Source organism: Leptodactylus fuscus, chromosome 5 (genome assembly GCF_031893055.1).
Source record: "Leptodactylus fuscus isolate aLepFus1 chromosome 5, aLepFus1.hap2, whole genome shotgun sequence".
In the NCBI taxonomy this organism is placed as follows: domain Eukaryota; kingdom Metazoa; phylum Chordata; class Amphibia; order Anura; family Leptodactylidae; genus Leptodactylus; species Leptodactylus fuscus.
Window position 1 is genome coordinate 160,616,581 of NC_134269.1, and position 20,595 is coordinate 160,637,175.

Here is a 20,595-nt window from a genome sequence, read left to right on the forward strand (position 1 = left end):
TTTTTCCCCTTCCATATTGCCTACAGTATGTCTTAAACGTGTTTCATTATATTATTGAACTAAAGGGCAGCTGGAGGAGTGGGTTTTTTTTGTTTTGTTTTTTTGTTTTGGCAGCTTCATTATATTGGATAGAAAAACATCTTACATTATATTGTTGGTCTGATTTGTTCAAATTGGCTAGTATATTCAATTAGGTCCAAATAAAAAGGGCCCCATTGCCCTGAAAAGTTGTTGTTTGGACTTTTTTTGGGGCATGTGCATGTTCTGTGCCATAGGGAGAGGAGGTAAAACCGCTGCAAGACACGCAAGTCAATGATTGTCTTCTAGCAGAAGAATGAATCAACATGTTAAAGTCCAACACATCAAAGCTTTATTCACTCCATAGCAGATACCAGGGCATAATGGGAATGTTGTTAGGTCCTTATTATCCTTATTTTATATAACCTGAAAGGCGGAGGGGACATACCTATTCTTTTGCTCAGAGGTCTCCATCGATCTTAATTTAGCCTTTTTTACATACAGTAAACCATTCCAAGAGCACACCATAATGAGAGAATATGCACCTTCCAGTTGCCTGGCCACTCAAGTGCAGATTTACAGCATTGTTGCCAGTAGGAAATAGCTTAACACTTCTTCCTCTATTAATGAAGTTGTCAGAAGTGTCAGATCGGTGGTGGACTGACCATTGGGACTCCCACCAATTAGGAGAAAGAGTTCCATGACTCCCATATGAATGGAACAAGTCAACCGTGCACCACTGTAGGCTATGTTCCCATATGTGTCAAAAATTTTGTTAGGTGTCTCAGTCACAGATTCTCTCACGTCATTGCTAAAAAAGCTTGATGGACCTTATTATAGTCAATAAGGTCCATCACGATCCTCTTATAATGGAACCGGGAACATCAATCCTGACAGAGATGTGAACACAGCACTATCCATCTCTGTGGGGCTGTCAGCAGTTCTTCCATATCCTACTGCTTCAGAACATTATGTAATAGTTTTTCTAGCCACATGCTGTAGGATTATATCACCCGGTGGCATATGCTGTCTTGCTCCTTCAAGTTTTGTTCTATCTCCTCTGGATTTATATGCAACAATATAGTTATTAAATCTTTCAGGTATGGGACCTTCAGAATGGACACAAAGTAACTGAATTTCAGTGTCACAATGATGGTGTTCTGTCCTGTGATGTTTCATCTGATTTATTGAAATTTTCATCTACTTCAGTTGATAAGACCGCAAAGGTACAGTATGGAGTAATAGACGGTATGTGTGTGCGTGTGTGCGTCACAGTGCTGAGGGTCAGGCAGGGCCTAGTTGTAAGGGCTGCCATGAAGTCTCTCTACAACATGAGACAACACCACTGCTATAGAGAGCACATGGTAAATGGATGCCCCATTACAGGAATCGGGGCCAAGGAGCCTCAAGTTACACCTCAGGATATGGTGTAATACTGAGCCTGGTTGCAGAATGTCCATAGTATTGGATGTGGTAATTCCACAGACGTTGGTACTGCACACAGTTAAGATACTATTCAGATTGCGAAGTATCAGAGTACAAGATGATTACACAAAGAACCTGACTACAGAAGGCTGACATTGTATGTACTGCGGCCGTTGTCAGTCCTCCGCAGGAAGGCGACACATTACGCCTGATGTATACCTTTACATGTAATTTCACTTTCAACAGCATTTCTCAGTTTACATTTATATAAAAAGTTGAATATCTGCTGTTAAATTTCCACCGGTTTCCTTGGAAACAGACAGTTGCTTCCCTCTTCCCTGCTGTCAGCTGTGATCTAACAGCTTAGTTTTGACTGTGAGCTTCCATAATGCACAGCTCCTTGGTTACAGGAATCGGCTTAAGACATGAATGACATTAATAGACATAGTGACAATACCAGTAGAAATGGAAGTATTTACGAGGGCGTTCAGTATTTCGTGTAGATTTCAAAGGGGTTATGCCATTATTATATGCCCTATCACAGGACGCGGAGAAGTGTCCACTGGCTTGGGCCTGAACGTTAGGTCCTCCAGTGATCAGGAGGATGTGGGACCAAAACTTCCCTAAAGCCACTCTGTTAATGGAGCTCCAGTGCTTTTCAATGACTGGTATTCCATTCACTTCTATGGGGCTGTGGGCACTGACTGAGGGTACAGTACCTGGTAGCCCCCAGCAATTGGACACTTATTCTTCGCACTGAGAATAGGGCATATAATCATGTCCTGTGGATAGGGGATAAGTGTCCATAAATGCTCAACTCCTTTAACTGTTAAAGGGGTATTCCCATAACTCTTGTTCTGCAGCCTGAAGGCTCTGTACTCTCTTCACTTCCTGGATTTCTCGCACATTGGTGGGCAGGGTTTCACTTGCTCTATCTGCTATGATCCACAGTATGACGTTGATGTGGAAACTGATGTAGCAGAGCTGGATTTGAGTCAGCTTGCATTACATACAGAGGTAACGGACTCCATATGTCAGCCCTTATCAGCCAAATTCAATTAAACTGGCTGATAAGTGGAAAAGCTGAAGATAGACAGCACAGTAATCTCGGAGCTCTCACCTCCCCCTCCCCTATATGAGGAGCTCTGTTGCTTGTCAGACCCTCCCTCCCCCCCTGAGAGCAGGCAGCTACCTCAATTGACAAATCAGCAGATAATCCCAAGGGCCAGTGTCAACAATGAAGTGAATAAATTAAGATAGCGGCCAAACAAAGCAGTTTTGATAAACCAATGTATTTAGGAAAAGTCTTATATCCACATAAACTAGCAGTATAGATAGGATCCTTGTTATGGGACAACCCCTTTAAATTTTGTTCAAAATCATTAGCAGGTTTCTGTGACAGATGGGTCTACAGTGCAATGGGAAGCAGCAAGAATATTCTAAATAGGGTGGAATTGAAGAAAAACTTTTGCAACTTTCTTATGGGCTTAGTTTTTACAGCGTTCACTTTGCAGCCAAATTGACATGTCACTTGTATTGTATGGGTCGTTATAATTCTGAGGATACCAAATTTATATTGTTTTTATTGACGTTTAGCCCCTTAATAAAAATCTAAAACTTTGAAAAAAAAAAATTTAATTGGAGTCATCATATTCTGACACCCATAACTTGTTTATATTTCCCTGTACAAGGAAGCAGAAGGTGTCTTTTATGGGATCAGGTCTACATTTTAATTATACCATTATGGGTAGTATCTAACACTTTGGTGTCGTTTTATTAAAATTTTTATCGGAGGCAAAACAGCTAAAAAACGAAGGTTCGGCTCTTTCAGTTTTAATCCCAATACGGTGTTTACCGTATGAGAAAAATCTTTTGAAAAGTTTGTAGACTGGGGATTTTCGGACACAGGGTTGCCTAATGTGTATGCGTTTCACAGTATTTAAGTACTTTTATATGTGTTCTAGGGAAATGAGGGAATTTGAATTTTTAATTAAATTAAGTAAAAAATAAATAAAAGTATATATTTTTCTGTATTTAGTACACCCCTTTACACATTGTAAACTACTGGCATTTGTATTACAGGCTGCATAGAGCGGCTTGCAGTACAAATTAATGCCAGACAAGGCTTTGAGCTTTCAATACTGAAGGTGGGCCTTCAACTCTGTGAGCACTGTTCTTGCCACTTAGACCCCCTCCCACATCCTGCTTGTGCAGGATATTCCTTTAAGTCGTCACAAAATCTATCACGACATTCCTTTATCATTTCAGAAATAAATAGTACAAGTGAATATAAGAAACTTTGTAACATATCTTATTAAAAAATGTTTCCTTCTACACTTATTATTTCTCCTGCCCTTAACTCAGGGTCTTACCATTAATAGCAGCCTTATCCATATCAAGTATATGGGAGAAAAGAGAGGAGGGGGAGACGCTGAAAGCTAGTAATGGATTTACTGTATTTCCTCATAATAGCACAAGTGACCATTAAAACCATAAATGACAACCATTAACTAAAACCAATAAATAAACACATTGGTGAAATTGGCCCCAGTATTTATTAAGGTAACCAATAAATGACTATTAATAATAATACATATTATAGTAAAACTAGTTCAATGTCCATAAAGCCAATAAAAAATCAGTTCATCTCCATTAAATCAATGAAAAGTCCATGTAGCGTTAGCTGGGAGACCAACCCCAAATTAATAAACACTGCGACGGAAATAAAAAAAAAAAACAGCAGCATATCAGGGGGGAGGGCAGGAAGGGTTGGAGTTGATGGAAGATCCTCACAGACAGGTGAATATTTATTTTTTTTACCCTCCTCGGCTTAATTTAAAAAAATAAATACATTTTTAGCCAGGACAACCTGTTTAATGGATAGACTTTGACACCTTTTGGAGTATTTTTGGGAGTTGTTTTTTCTAGCTATACATCAGGAACATCAAATAAAGCAGGGTCTATAAGACAGGGCCAGGGATTGCTGAACCATTCCAAGGACTGTCCATCTGGACTTGGTGTACAGTCTTCCTGCTCTCCATCTCAATGACTACCGTATTACAATGGAGCTGTGTTTTCACTCTATGCAGTGTTAATGGGGTATTCATGGAAGAGATAATAATGGATAACAATGTTCTTTTAGTTGTCTCAGGAATTTGTTTTTACTAGAGATAAAACTAGTGGAAAAAGTGAGTATTGCAAATCCTTTACTTTGAATCAAAGAAAGTAGATAATAGTAATAGATGTTTTCTTGTAGCGTTCAGGCACGGGTCTAGAGCCAAGAAGGGGAAGCTGTAATGTCAAAGCTAGTGTTGTATCGGTATCCCTTATTTATACCCCTGTAATGTCTGAGTCTTCAGTAGTTGATACCTTTTCAATGGATAACAAAAATAATGACAGATTACAAGCTTTCAAGACAACTAGGTCTCTTCATCAGGCATGGTATGGCGCAATTTCATAAGGCAAGCAAACCTATACACAAAAAGGGCAAGGGCTGTTGGAAACCAGTATACACACAAATAAATAAGATAAAAAACAAATGATCAGTTCACAGGACGGCACTCTGCGTTTATGGTCCCTTTGATTGATGTGATGTCTAGTTGTTGTAAAATGACATAAAACCATGGGACAGATTTAACCCCCTCTGGAATGTGTCAAAGGTCATCATGAGTTTATCCTCCCATACTCTTCCCATAATCTTTATGTCATTGATGATATTATGATTTTGATTGCAGAAATGTTTTGGCACAGGGAGGTCCATTCTCTGCTCTGTAATCGTGTGGTGGTGTGAATTCATCCACATCCTGAGTGTCTGTCCCATCTTTCCTACATAAAGACCCCCCTGTACATTTGTTACATATTATTAAATACATCATCATTTTTGTTAGCCATTAAAAAGGTATCAACTACTGAAGACTCAATCTTTATATTTCATAGCCACTGGCTAATACGGTACAAAGATATATTTTTCCTGTAATGCCTTTATTACTTTAGACCTTAGGTGAGGGCTACATTGTGACATGTGAATGTGGATACATTATAGCAGACAATGGGACGTGACCATGACAATTACAAAATAACCTGATGAATTTCTGTTAGCAGATCACAAATTGTAATGTAAAATGTATTAGTAACTCCTTCCAAGCATTTCTTTAAGTCTGCTACTTCTCAAAAATAATAACAAACTGTATGTATCTAAAGATGTTGGAAGAATTCTTAGGAATAGATGTTAATATGTGTTGTTTTGTGCTATAGATCTGGAGTTTTGCTGGTTCGTTGCTTCTACATGAGCTGAGAGGTCATCAGAGCTGTGTGCGATGCTGCAACTTTTCATCTGATAACCGCTATTTAGCAACTGGAGATGACAACGGTGAAATAATGGTATGTTAGCGTGGGATCTGTGGTTCTGATAGAGGCCACTGAGCAGGTACATTATACTGTATACACCTGTTTACCTGTAGGGAATCTGGGTTATAAAAAAAAAAAAAAAAAAAAAAAAAACTAAACAAAAAACCTGGGTGAAAGGTGACTGGGTGGAAACCTGAAAATGACTCGGGGACTGGAAATCCATTTGTAGAGTACACTACACTTGCGTCTCTTCTTTCACCCTATTAAACTCAATCTAACCTTCTGGCTAAACTGGACTACTTGTATTTGTATATTGTCATATCCAGGCGTGTTGTTAAGAATGATCTTTTCCTTTCTGTGGCAGATTTGGAATGTGCAGAGTGGAGAACTTCTCAGACAATGCCATGAGACGTCTGGGAATAAAATTGACGGCTGGGTGACAGATATTCACTTTGCGCCCGACAGTAAACTATTAGTAACTTCCGGAGCCCATGTCAAAGTAAGCTTGTTAGAAATTGGAGCCCATTGATTCATGTTTCCTGTTTATAATGCACCGGCATGTACAGAAAATCTACTATAATATAAAGGGGATTATGTACTTTGGGTATAGCTACCTATACCAAACTGAGAGGAAATGATGGAATATAAGAATAAGTGCTTTAAATATAGCTTTTTTGTAGCTGCTGGACTCTTTTTGAGCCGAAAAAATGCTAGTATAGAAAGCACTTGAGTTCTTTCACCCTTATAGGAAATCTATCAGCAGAACATCCAGCTTTACATTATGGCACATCATAGATATTCTATTAATTCTGGACTAATTGTACCTTCTCAATAGCCTTCTAAAGTGCCTCTTGTGGGGGCTGAGCAATAACCTGTAATATATGGACTTCCTGACTGTGAGTCCTTCCTAGCATTTAAGGGGGGTTATGGTTTTATTCATTATATATTGAAACTCTATACAATTTTCTGACATATTCTGTATCATTTCCTCACTTTTCAACATCTCTGCTGGCTGTCATTTAATATGAACCTTTGTTGCTTCCGTCTAGTATATGAAATACACTTTCTTAGTACTTTAACAACCAGGGGGTGGGAGATTTCTCTTCTTTCTCTGTACTTGTTAAATCAGACTGTGACGGTAGTTTTACATTCGTACAATACAGATGCGTTTGTACACCTATATTATTGCAGTCTGAAGTCCGGGCCTATCACAAGCCTTAAGACCTGAACTTACACTGCCAGCCTGGTCAAGCCAGGTTTTGTGGCTGTAATAGGGACATACTGTGCTGGTATTAAGGGGGCATTCACACGGAGTAAAGTCGCACGAATTCTGGCACGATAACTCGCGGCAGAATCAACACTGATAAAAAGCCTCCCATTGAGTTCAATGAGTTCCATCTTCCGCGCAGAACACATTGAAATCAATGGGAGGCTTTTTTTCAACGCTGATTCTGCTGTGAGGTATCATGCCAGAATCAGCACCACTTTACTCCGTGTGAATGCCCCCTTATGCTTTAGGGACAAAATTGTGACCACTACTTCAATTGCATACAGATGCATTAGTCTATCCAAGTGCAGTTAAAGGCAGTAGCATAAATTGTCATACATGTAATATCTGGATCAGAGTAGTATATATGAAGGTGTTGACACAGCAATGAGGTTTCTAGATAATGATGGCTAGCAAAGACCTCAGTGTGACTCGTATATTCGTTGCATTGTATCTTCGTATTGCTTTAATAGGCAATATTGTATCAACAGAGCAGCTGGAAAGCTTTCACTTATAAAGTCTTTTTTTTCACAGTGGTGGGATGTGGACACTGGAACCTGCAAACAGACTTTCTACACAAATGGCACAAACTTGAAGTCAATATATCCATGTTCTTCTTTTAGAACTTTTGTAACCATTGACAATCTTGGAATTCTGTATGTGCTTCAGCTGGTAGAGTGACAATGACACTGCGTGCGTTAAATATGCTGTTCCATTAGGCTCTTTTGATAATCTACCTTGTAGAACAGGATGCAAACTGAGAGCAAACCAACAGGGATCTTGTACACATCTCAGCTTAGCAGCGCTCTCAAATACGCCACGCTGTGTTTTTTTAATTGCCACTTGGCGGTAGGAGGGGCAGAGTAACATTGAAGTGAATGCCTTTTAATCACACTCTTTACCTTCTGCTGTCATCACTCTACTGTACTGTAAGGTATCTTAAAGTGACTGCGCCCGCAGAGCAGCGCCAACACGCAGCGTACAACTTCACAAGTAGCCATTGCTCTATGTTTACTGCTTAATACTTCTCTTCTTTGCATGTGAATATTTTCGATACACATTTATTACTTATACTGTGAATTATTCTCTGGGGACAAGACTGCAGCAATATATAATTTTGCCTTTTTTTGCACTGAATGCTAAGTTCGAGGATAAATCCAAATATCATTCCAGAATGTAGCTATTATCCGGAACAAGGGGAGGTTTACAGTATAACTGCAGTATATACGAGGCACGCAGACGGATTCTGTGAGATGCTCAGATTCTTTACAATGTTATATTGAAGAATATCCATGTGTCTGTCATTTACAAAAAACAGCAATTGAATTAATCGGTTCCATCATACAGAAATGGATAGTGGATTTACTAGTATTTAATGCTTTTGTATCTGACTATTGTCTACAGATGACTGATTCCTATGACATATTATATCAGGACAAGATAAGTATAATGTTTGTCTTTCTGTGACTTTTTGCCACTGTATGCCTATATGGTGGGATATGTTGAAACCTTTCATTGCGGATTAGAAGAATCCTCCTGACATATACCTTCAGCATAGGCTCTAAACATGCTCTAAAGCACATCATCAGATCACAAAATCTGATCATGTGTCCTGGATATTATAGTGGAGGCATCACGGAATAACGCTAGGTTCACTAGCAGCCGGAGTCCGTTCTGAGCTTTCCGTCTTTTGCATGCAGAAGACGGAAAGCTGTCAGACCTGTCTGGCCGTGTGCGCCGGTGAGTGTTTTATGCTCTCCGCCGCAAAACCGTTTTTTTTAAACCGGACACAGAGTACTGCATGTCCGACTCTGTGTCCGATTTTTAAAAACGGTTTTGCGACGGAGAGCATAAAACGCTCACCGGCGCTCACGGCCGGACATCTTTCAAACCCATTCAAATGAATGGGTATGAAAGAGTCCTGCAGGTTTCCGTCTCCTGCCTCAGTTTTGTGCAGGAAACGGAAACCTACAGAATGGAGTCCCGGGCGTAGAGGTGAACGAGCCTTAAGTTGTAGAAAACTACAACAAAGTAAGGGCAAGCATCATACTAGAAAGAAACTGCCTGCTCAAAACGCATGCAAGGAAAAATCACATAGGCACTCATACCAAAGCAATGGAGAAAGAACTAAAATACGATGTTTAAACCCAAACATTTTGGCTGCTGGACATCTCGCATACATCTGGGCTGTGATTGTGTGTTTTTCTGTCAATGACAGGTACATTATAGTCACTGACTAGGTGTTTGCAGTGTTACTGTACAGGATAGGTAGTAATATGACTAGTGCTACCAAGTACAGGTTTATATAATAATGCTCTTAATGTTTCTAATATCCTGTAGCTGTATTTATCCCAATGACTTTTCCTGTTAATGAGAATGATGCTGTCTACGGTGCTAGGGCTGTCAGTCTATACAAGGTATTTGTTATCTGGACTGTAGAACAAGATAAGTTCCAGTAGTACATGTGTAAAGTAGTGTAGGTTGTTCTAGGATGTGCTGGTTATCTGCTGTATATAGCTAAGGTCAGAGATTGCATTTTATTTGTGTTTTTGTTTGACTGGGAAGAGTAATAAAGGTAAAAAATGTTTACAGCGAAAGGCAATGCTTGACTTTAGGGACTGATCACATGGCCAAAATGAAGAGGAATTTAAGGTGGAAATCTACATCAATTTATTTTCATTTTATGGCTCCCTGTAGCGGCAATTCCTTTCCTCATTATGTTTAGTGAATGATTATGATCAGCGCAGTGTATTGTGCCATGGACTCTTCTACTGAATCAGCCATGGACTCTGCAGCAAGATGCTTATTTTTTCAGTGTCCTGTTGATAGCAATGGCTGGCAGAATCTACTGCTGATTTTGTGGTGAAAGCAACTATAAAATCCGCACCAGATTCCACCATGTAAACATGCCCATGTTCTGCATTTCACTGGCCTGAAGATCATGATCATTATTTATGATGTGAGGAGTCTCCCAGTGTCATACTGTCCTATACTGTAATCACTACGGGACAGTATGTCGCTGCGAGGCAGAGACTCCTAGCATTGTAGATTGCTTTTATACTAGGAGTCCCTGACCCGACATAATCTATAGGTCAGTAAATCTGCCATACACACAGGTGAAACTTGGTCATGAGAATGGCAGGTTAGGCTTTGTCCAGAGCTGAGCTCCATTGCAGATGTGTAAAAAATTGGACAGGGGAGAAAATAGCGCAGCATGGCCTGCTTATTGTCCAGTAAAATGATGGACAACATGACGGTCATTGTTCTACTTCTGAAACTGAACAAAACAATGCGGATGTGAACAGAGCCTTAGTTATTTGTAGAACCATGTGTGGTGTTCTTCTAAATGCCTGCACTGTATTAACCCTTCCAGCTGCACTTGTTCAGACTTTATTTTTCTATACATACATGCTTGGTGCTAATAAGCATCTTCCGTTCCAGCAAACATCACTTGAGCTGTGTGATTGATTTGCGGCTGCATACACAACATGCAGTACTGCTGCCAATTGTGCCAGACAATTCTGCTTTTAGTCTTTGATTTGTCGCCATTGTTTAGGGCTGGATGTAATCAGAAAATGATTGCATAACATTGGAAGGTGCCATGCTGAATACCAAATAATCCGACATCATCAATATGTTCATTTTTCCCGCTGTCTCCGAGGACTTGGAAATCTTCCGTTTGTATGTTTTGGGTTTTTTTGTATATAATTACAGATATTTGCCTTATTTCAGACATGTTTATGTCTTTAAGTAAATCTTCCAGCAGTCTGCCTGGTGCTAAGATAGGATGAAATGATTTGGGGGTCATTTATAAAAAGTGTAGGGGTAAATGAACAATACAAATTTAGTACATTTATTGAAGGAAATACGAATTTGTGATGACTCCTTTTCACAAAGGTGGCAGGTTTAAAGAGGTATTTGGAATTAAAAAAAAATAGGGCAGACATGCTAATGAAAGTGTGCCAGATTTATGGTGTAGTTGGCAACATAAAACTGGCATACATGCTTTCACCACATTTATTAAGTTTATGCACCTTTCTCAACAAGTGGCCATGGCTTGTTGCAAAGGAATAAAATGTGACACAGTGCACCAATTTCGGAGCTTTTTTTTTTCTTCAAAATCTAAGCAAACTAGTAGATGATGTAAAGTTACCCTTCGTTCACATCTGCGTTTGGTAATCTATTCAGGGAGTCAGTCTGCATGGGGACACCCTGAATGAACTACCAAACGCATTTGCAAGGGCTGTGCAGTAAAAGCACACAGACCCCATAGATTATAATGGGGTCCGTGTGCTTGCAGCGAGATCTCTGTGCGACTCGTGCAGAAAGGAAAGTAGATTGTGAAGCACTTACCTCTCCACGTGTTCCCTGCAGAGATCTTGCAGCAAGCACATGGACCCCATTATAATCTATGGGGTCTGTGTGCTTTTACTGCACAGCGCTTGCAAATGCGTTTGGTTTTCCGTTCGGGGAGGGTCCCCATGTGGAACATAATACCAACTCAGATGTGAATGACGCCTTAGCCTAGTCTAAACATACTCCAGATTTATCATTCAGCCTTACACAGAGTGATAAGTCTGGTGCAATATACGACAGTGTACTTTAGGTATTAATAAGGCTGCATTCATATCTGCATTTGAGTCAAACTATATGCTGGATTTTAAGTTTCCTGACGGACCCATTGTAATCAATGGGGTCCCTTGTGATCCCCTGGTGGCTATGATTAGAGGAATTGACATTGACATCCTTCTGTTTCTATGACTGAATGGATATAACACCACAGATGTGAATGTAGAATCTGCCCCAGTCTTTTTATTTCTTGTTCTCTGCTACTGCACCACTTTTGTGTGTTAGGCTGTATTTGGCATTGTGATGCAGATTCCTTTATCTGAATATCAGTGAATGAAATTATTAGATTCAGCCCATGGACAAGAATGGCCCTGCATCTGGAGAATAACATTTTTTTGCTTCTATGTTATTGACTGATGCGATCTCTATTGGTCCCGTATTAATAGATGCAATCTTCATACACATGAGTATTCACAGACCTCCATTCTTGTGATCGGTGGGGGCCCCAGTAGACTCCCAGTGCTCAAACCCTTATCCTTATCTAGTGGAAGGAATAAGTGTTATTGGTGGGAAAAGCCTATTAAGATCATTGGCCCACAATGTTCCTTGTGTCACATGAAACAGATCTCTGCCATTATTTTATTTCCCATATTTGACAGCTTTTTATACATGACCCTCAATGTGTTAAGCACCTTCATGTTGTTAAATGAAATGTTTTCAGTGCGTGTATTGATACACAACATGGCTAGTGATCTCTCTGAGATGCCATGGGTCTGTGCTCTTAATAATGCTGAATGTTTTATTTCCATTTCTAATAAGAGTTCAATATTTGGCAAGGGAAACATTTTCTATGCAAATCTTACATACTTTTGTAAAATATGAATTTTGAAATAAAATATTAGTAAGAAAAAAATCATTGTGTTTGTGTATCTTCCTTTTTGTCTGTCAGTTCTTGTGTAACGGTGTATATGTTCACAATGTGTATAGTAGTTACATTATATTAGAGGGCTGCTTATAGCATGACGAAACGTAGACATAGCTATATACATTTCTCCATTTGCAACAACACAAACAGTTATTGAAAGTTATTGAAGAGAAAAATGACACATTTAGAGCATTTAAGCCACACAGGGACGCACAACCAATGAAAGTAAATGTGGTTCTGCAAGTTATTACGTGACAATGGTCACCAGAAATACAAACCTAGTTCTTGCTGTCAAACCTCTGCTTCGTAGAAAACACAAAGCTCAATTTGTGAGCCTGGTCTTACAAGGTTGGACAGTATAAAACATGGTTATTCTGTTCATATCACATATAGTTAGCTTATAGCTTGGTAAGCGGCTTACCTATTGCAGATTCAGTCTTCCCAGCCTGGTGCAGAGCTACAATTTTGTTTCTGGTGTTCTTCAACAGCTCTTTGGTCTTCACCATAGTGGAGTTTGGAGTGTGACTGTTGAGATTGTGGACAAGTGTCTTATAGTGATAACAAGTTCAAATAGGTGCCATTACTACAGGTGGAGGACAGAGGAGCCTCTTAAACGGATCCTATCATTAAAATGCTATTTTTTCTGCCTAAGACGTCGGAATAGCCAAAGGCTATTATTCTCCTACCTTTAGATGTCTCCGCGCCGCCGTTTGGTAGAAATCCCGGTTTTCTTTGGTATGCAAATTTAGTTCTCTCACAGCACTGGGGGCATCCCCAATGCTGCAAGAGAAAACTCCATCTTCATCTGGAACGGCCTCTCCCTGCGTCTTCTTCCGACGTTGGTGTCAATCTTATACACATGTGCAGTCGGCTCTGCCATCGGGCCTTGGGCAGAGCCAAATGTACATGCCCACGACCATTTTTTTTGTGGCCGCTTACGCAAGCCAGTACACTCCTGTAGTACAACAGAGTACAGAGCGTAAGCAGCCACAAAAAAAATGGCCGCTGGCACATGGAGTCGGCTCTGCCCGATGGCAGAGCCTACTGCGCATGTGTAGAAGTTTGACCCCCATCACCGGAAGAAGACGCAGGGAGAGGCCATTCCAGGTGAAGATGGAGGCGGCGCTGGAGATCTCTCTCGCAGCATTGGGGACGCCCCCAGTGCTGCAAGAGAACTCATTTGCATACCGAATAAAACCGGGATTTCTACCGAACAGCGGAGAAGACATCTAAAGGTAGAAGAATAGCCTTTCTTAAGGCTATTCCTACGTGATAGTCAGAAAAAATAGCATTTTAATGATAGGATCCCTTTAAAGAAGAAGTTACAGGTCTGTGAGAGCCAGAAATCTTGCTTGTTTGTAGGTGACCAAATACTTATTTTCCACCATAATTTGCAAATAAATTCTTTCCAAATCAGACAATGTGATTTTCTGGATTTGTTTTCTCATTTTGTTTCTCATAGTTGAGGCCTACCTATGATGTAAATTACAGACGCCTCTCATCTTTTTAAGTGGGAGAACTTGCAGAATTGGTGGCGGACTAAATACTTTTTTTTCCCTCACTGTACACTGGGAAAAGCTCTAAACCCCAAATATATGCATAGGGGTTCATTCAGCTGATGTCTTATTGGCCTCCTTTATGTCAGGATACTGTTTTTGTAATATGGAACACTAAAGTAGACAGTAAAACATGTAAACTACTTGGTCATGCAAGGGAAGCAGAGGTACAGGACAGATCAGAAGATAGAAAGGACAGACCTTACACATGGCTAGAAGTGATCCAATAGGTAGATATACATTATGTCAGCGCGACATCGCTTTCATGGTATCAGCTCTAAAGATAGAACAGACGTGCACCAAAATAATCACAGTTGCTTGTGCTGTAAAATATGTCTGATGGACACTTTTTTTAATAACTTTACACTACCTGTAGATTGGCTTAGTTTGTGCCTAATCTTTGTCACCCCTATTCGCAGTGTGGTGTACAATGTTGTGTTTTATCCCACTAATCTGCACCCGCTTCTCTAGACACATATGTTTATAAATCTATCAGAAACCAAGTGCAACATATTGCAGCAGAGAATGCCAGAATAGTGGCCCAATGTGGGACACGGAGTACATGTACTGGAATCAATGGCACGATATTGTCTCCATGCAGCACAAGACCCGCTCCTGCGACTTTCTTGCTACATTGTATTTTCTCTCCTATTTATATACATTACGTTCCATGTAGGTTATTTCGTTGCTCCATGCAGGGTGGGGGAGTCAGTTCTTCCACGGCTTTATGTACAGTACTAGAGTTAAGTTGCCATGGCAACAAATGTAATCTCCGCAATCACAAAAGATCAGTAATATAAATAAATGGCAAGCTGATTCGAGCTGAATTTTATAATAAAAGAGCTCCACATGACAACCGCAGGTAAATGTCATTCTGCCAAATATGACACATTGTCACTTCAGGCTTATGAGTTGGACTTGGTCTGTACTTGGTTGGACGTAACTACACCCAACCAGCAGAAGCAATAAAGCGAAATAAAAAGCCTCTTTGCACGGCATTACCTGGTGCTGAGACTTACATTGGCATTGCTGTGAACGCAGCCTGGAAAACTTTTCTACTAAACATCATTGATGCCGGGAAGAAAGCTTTGTGCGTGTTCAGTGATCTCAGTGACAGATCCTTTTCCATTCACTTCCTATTATGATGTCCGTGACCTCTGTATTAGGGGCAAATGTTCATTTCGGAGACCAATAACCTCTGCGGGCTTTACACGCTCTACCTATGTGATTTTAGCCTGTCTTAATTAATCCTTGCATTACTTCTGCTTAACAGTAGGTGGCGCCAATGCTCCCTGTCGCTATAGTGACAAAGATTGAAAGGTAATTGTATCAATTACCAAGAAAGAAAAAAAATATATGCCAAATTTTTTGATTGAAATTGGATGACAGATGTCTTAGAAGGACAAGCTATTTCTGTCTGACAACAGATTTTATTCATTTATTTTATTAGTTACTAGAGCTGAAGCGTTCCTCTCCATTGTATCTCATTGATTAACTTGGATTAACTATTTCTGGGAGAAAATAGGGGAAAAAAACTGCAATTTTGCCATTTCCGTTTTATGCTATAAATTTTCCGACATTCACCTTGTGGCTTAAATAACCCGATAAATTTATTCACTGGGTTAATACAATTACACTGATATTTGTTGGGTTTTTAAGTTTTACTGATTTTACGAAGTAAAAATTCTTTTAGCAATATTTATTTATTTTTTGTTTATTTTTATTTTTTTTTGTATTGTCCCTTTCCAAGGCCTATAACTTGTTTTTTTGCAGGAAGCCATGCAGATGTATTGTTGGGTAACACCTTTTTCTATTTTAATTATATTATTTTATAAATATATTTTATTTTATTTATTTTTTTATATTAATAACTAAATATTTAAGGTTGGGGGGTTTAATGTTTTAGTAAGGGGGCATTCGCACTTGTGCCCATATCCGCCCTGTGTCATTCCACTAGGTTTCTGTCCTCAGCCCCATCGAAACTGGATAGGGGACGGCATTCTGACGGTGGGCTTTAAAACCCCATTCATTTGAGCAAACCACCAGTGTCCGCCTGCTGACTGTCCACGGGGAAACTGTTTTTTCTTGGCCAGACACAAAGTCCTGCATGTCCGACTTTGTGTGTGGCCAAAAAATACAGTTTCCCCGCGGAGAGGACGCAGGCGGACACTGGTGGTTTGCTCAAATGAATGGGTTTTAAAGCCCGCCGTTGGAAAGCCGTCCCCTATCCATTTTCGCTGGAGCTGATGATGGAAACAGGTGCAAGTGTGAACACCCCCTAAGATTTATCTTGTGGGGTTTTTTTTGTTTTTTTTTATAACACTTGAACTCTGATCTATTGTACTATCAAGTGCAAAGGATTATATAGTTTGCACTGCCTAAGGCTGAGTTCACACAGAATTTTTTGGTCAGGATTTTGAGGCCGTATCCGCCTCAAAATCCTGACCAAAAAGATGGCTCCCTTTGAAATCAATGGGAGCTGGTCAGTTTTCTTTTTTGGGAGTGATTTGTTCCGGCTCACGGAAAAAAGAACTGACATGCTCATTCTTCAGGGGGAGTCACCTCGCGATTCCACCTGAAGACATTCCCAACTAGGCCCATTCATTGGGCCTAATCCAGAGCGGAGAGTTGCAGCTACCCGTATTTTGGACCAGAGCCTGAGGCGGCCTCCGCTTCAGATTTCAGTCCAAAAAACCCCATGTGAACCTGGCCTAACATGGATTTACTGAAGGCGCAGACATTCCTACAGTGCAATCACATTTGCAGGGGTGCCAATGTCTAGTGGAGGGAGCCTTCTCCCTCCAAAGTCAGTTAAATGGTGTGGTCATAATTAACTGCAGCATCTAAAATGTTAAGATAGGTTGACACTAGCATTCGGGTTTCCGCCAAAAATGTAGAGAGAAAAGTCCTGCATGCAGGATTTGTGTTTCTGCATTTTTCAAGAAGAATGGGGAACAGACTCCCTGAACAGTAAACGGGCGCAGATGTGAACCCAGCCTAAAACACCCAGTTTTATAATCCCAAATGATAAAAGCAGATGCTCAGCTGTGAGAACATATCTGGGTACCCACTTCTCACAGCGTGGAAGACCACACAGAGTTCTGATACAACTGGGGGCAACACGGAGGCTCAGTGCTTAGCCTGGGTTCAAATCCTGCCAAATACAATGTTTGTATGTTCTCCCATTTGTACATTTGTGTGTCTTTGCTCCCATACTCCAAAGACATACTGACAGGAAAAATGTACATTGTGAGCCCTATATAAGGCTCACATTCTGCATATAAAAAGAAAGATGACAGGGCTCTCCTGCTCAAGCACTGCTCACATTTCCTTGTCTCACGGACCACTAATACAATGTATATGTCTCCAGAACTGCAATTCTGGGTACATTACTGGAAGTATTGGTTTATATGCCGTAAATGTCTGATCAGCGGAGGTCTGAATGATACAAACCCATCTAAAGATGTGAGGTGATAGCACATATACTGGCATCCTTCACCACTGGTATACAGAATCCAACAAGCTTTACGTTATCCACTGTAAAAAGTCAGAAATGTTGTTCACTGTCAAGTGTCTTATGAAAACAGTCATTATATTCATGTTTTTGACAATCCCTGGGTACAAATTTATACCCTGTGTTATGCAGAGGTGAAAAGTGAACTTCCATAACTTGCACTTTAATACAGCTGAGCGTCATTGCGCTGTTCCATGGCTGCTAGATGAGCCAGAGCCTGGGCTGTCATTCAATTTGTTGATGGGAAAAATTGAAGAATAATAACACAACCATTCTGGGCCCATGCCAGGTACAAAGACCCTGTAAGGGTGGGTTCACATCTGCGCCCGATCTCCACTTTAGCCAATCCAGTGGGTTTCCATCTTCTGCCCCGAGAAACAGGACAGGGAACGGAAACCCGATGGTCAGTTTTCAAACCCATTCACTTGAATGGGTTTGCAAAGTGACCGCCCCTTTTGTGTCTTCTGCCTGTTCACGGTGAAACCATTTTTTTTTAGCCGGACACAAAGTCATTCCAAAGAAGAAAGAAAGGAACGACACTATACCTGTGCAACTGCTTTTCAATTTATCCTTTTGATCAGTGAGAGTCTCAGAGGTTGGAACCACACCAATCTGCAACTTGTTCCCTATAAACTTCGGCTACATGCACACAAACATATGAATTTGCGGCTCCGAGAGCTCATGGCTCAGACAGCACATGGATAATATTCATGTGTTATAACTAGATCAGCGGTGCTCACACTTTTTCAGCATGTGAGCTACTTATAAAATGACCAAGTCAAAAGATCTACTACCCACTTCTTGTGGGTGGGGCCTGTGGGCGGGGCCTGGGCAGCAGCATTGTCAGATTGACATCGGATCCTGGAGAGGTAAGTAACATTGTTTATTATTAGAGATGAGCGAGTACTGTTCGGATCAGCCGATCCGAACAGCACGCTCGCATAGAAATGAATGGACGTAGCCGGCACGCTGGGGGTTAAGCGGCCGGCCGCCGTCAAAGCGGAAGTACCAGGTGCATCCATTAATTTCTATGGAGCATGCTGTTTGGATCGGCTGATCCGAACAGTACTCGCTCATCTCTATTTATTATGTTCCCTCACCTCCCCTGGGGCTCCAATTATTATACTCGGGGGTCTGAAAAGACCCCCGAATATAATAATAGCGGTAGTGGGACTGCGGCCTATAATACAAGGGGAAGCGGGAGTGGCAGTGAACAGATCCGAGGAGGTTGGTAAATAGGACAGTAATACTCCAGCAGGTAGCAGCCTATTATAAAACAAACAAACATAAAGTTCTCATACTTACCGACCTCGATGCTGCTGCTGCTCCCGCTGCTGCATCCTTTTCTCCTGGCAGATGTCTGCGTATCAGCATAGGCGGCGTAATGACGCCACCTATGCTGAAACATAGACGTCTGAACCAGCGCAAGGAGAGCGGCAGCTTTCCTGCACTGGTTCAAACAAAAAAAGTAAAAAATAAATAAATAAAAAATGTCACGCAATCAACCCATACGTCCTGTGCGATCGACGTTTTGGGCACCCCTGATCTAGACCATTCACTGACCCATTTATTTCATGTAGTGAGCCTGAACTGCAAAACAGACAGGAATAGCACCTGTCCTGAAGTTTTCCCCCTGACCCGTGATAATACAAGGCTAGTAAATATATGGCTACCACGCTGACAAAGCACAGTTCCTGCACGAGGAGTCTTATTCTCTATCCAAGTTGTTTTTTGTGGGCGAAGCCAAACGGAAGCAGAAGAGCAGAAATACAGAAAAAGGAGCCATGCAAGATAATCTCAAGGATCATGTAATGAACATTGGACTATGATAAGGACTATTTGCTAGAGGACAGATAGTAGTGAAGGTACAAATAGTGGTGGAGAGGTGATTGGACAGAAATATATATATATATATATATATATATATATATATATATATTGATCACATTATCATTTTTTCTGGTATAAATGCAGTGGAAAAAATGGTTATCATCCCAAATACGACATCCTGACATCTAACCACAAACCTGGACAGAACTTTGCGACTCTGCTCTGTACAACAGATTTACTACATTTTTCTGTCACTTTTCTCATTAGAGAAGTGCCCTAACACATTGCCAGGCGGATGCGATCCCCATGTTACAGAGTATGGCTCATCCTGCACTATGTTCAGAGACTAGCACACCATTCACACTAACTAGTGCACCAGACTTGGTAGATGCTCCCCAATGTGCATGTTTTCAGGATACAGTTACATGACGGTGAACTAATATTTGACTTTCCTGATGCAAACAGAAGATTTACAAGCCCATGTAATGCCGTTGTCTTACATAATATACTGTATCATTTGCCATGAAATGATCTGTCCAGCAGATATACATATATATGTAATATTCCATACACCATTTGTCTAGTAAGGATAGGGCTACACAGTGACAAAAAGTCACACAACTTTTTTAGAGCTGTGATGTGACTAACAGTCAACCTACAGACATGGCGCATCAGACTCACATGAAACTTCCATTAAAGTCTATGCTAAAAAGTCTCATTGAACTTCCATCCTGCAAATTAAATCCAACAGGTTTCGATATTCTGCAACTGTTGCAATGCGGTCACATGTTATTGCATGTAGCAATACAACACCATAGAGATACATTGACATTTACATCACACAACTTCTGTGCTCTCTACTTCACCATTGTATTCACCGCTATCTAAATCCTTAAGATACAGATGTACATACTTGTCAGCTCTCCTGGAAGCTCTCCCACCCAAAAAACGGGTGACCTCCCATAAGACCAGGTAAATCTCCATGGCCACCAGGGTAGCAGTCTTTGTGACTTGGACATTTTCTGCGCTAAAGAGGCATGGCCTGCACATTTGGTACAGACCTCACATGAAAGGGGATTTAGTCATGCCCATGGGCTGTCAGGCAAACGTTGGCAAGTATAAGACAGAGTTAGGCTAAGACCCC

At 40.7% G+C, this 20,595-nt stretch overlaps 1 protein-coding gene across 1 annotated transcript in view; it reads left to right on the forward strand.

The window, feature by feature from the left end:
• APAF1 (apoptotic peptidase activating factor 1) overlaps nt 1-8,680 on the forward strand; it is a 56,532-nt gene extending 47,852 nt beyond the window's left edge. Inside the window, exons 24-27 of the mRNA XM_075274614.1 lie at nt 1,119-1,244; nt 5,698-5,823; nt 6,155-6,289; nt 7,592-8,680. Of these exons, the coding sequence (XP_075130715.1) occupies nt 1,119-1,244; nt 5,698-5,823; nt 6,155-6,289; nt 7,592-7,738 (534 nt within the window). The 3' untranslated portion in view covers nt 7,739-8,680. The remainder of the gene's footprint in view (nt 1-1,118; nt 1,245-5,697; nt 5,824-6,154; nt 6,290-7,591) is intronic.
• Nucleotides 8,681-20,595: the final 11,915 nt, after the last annotated feature.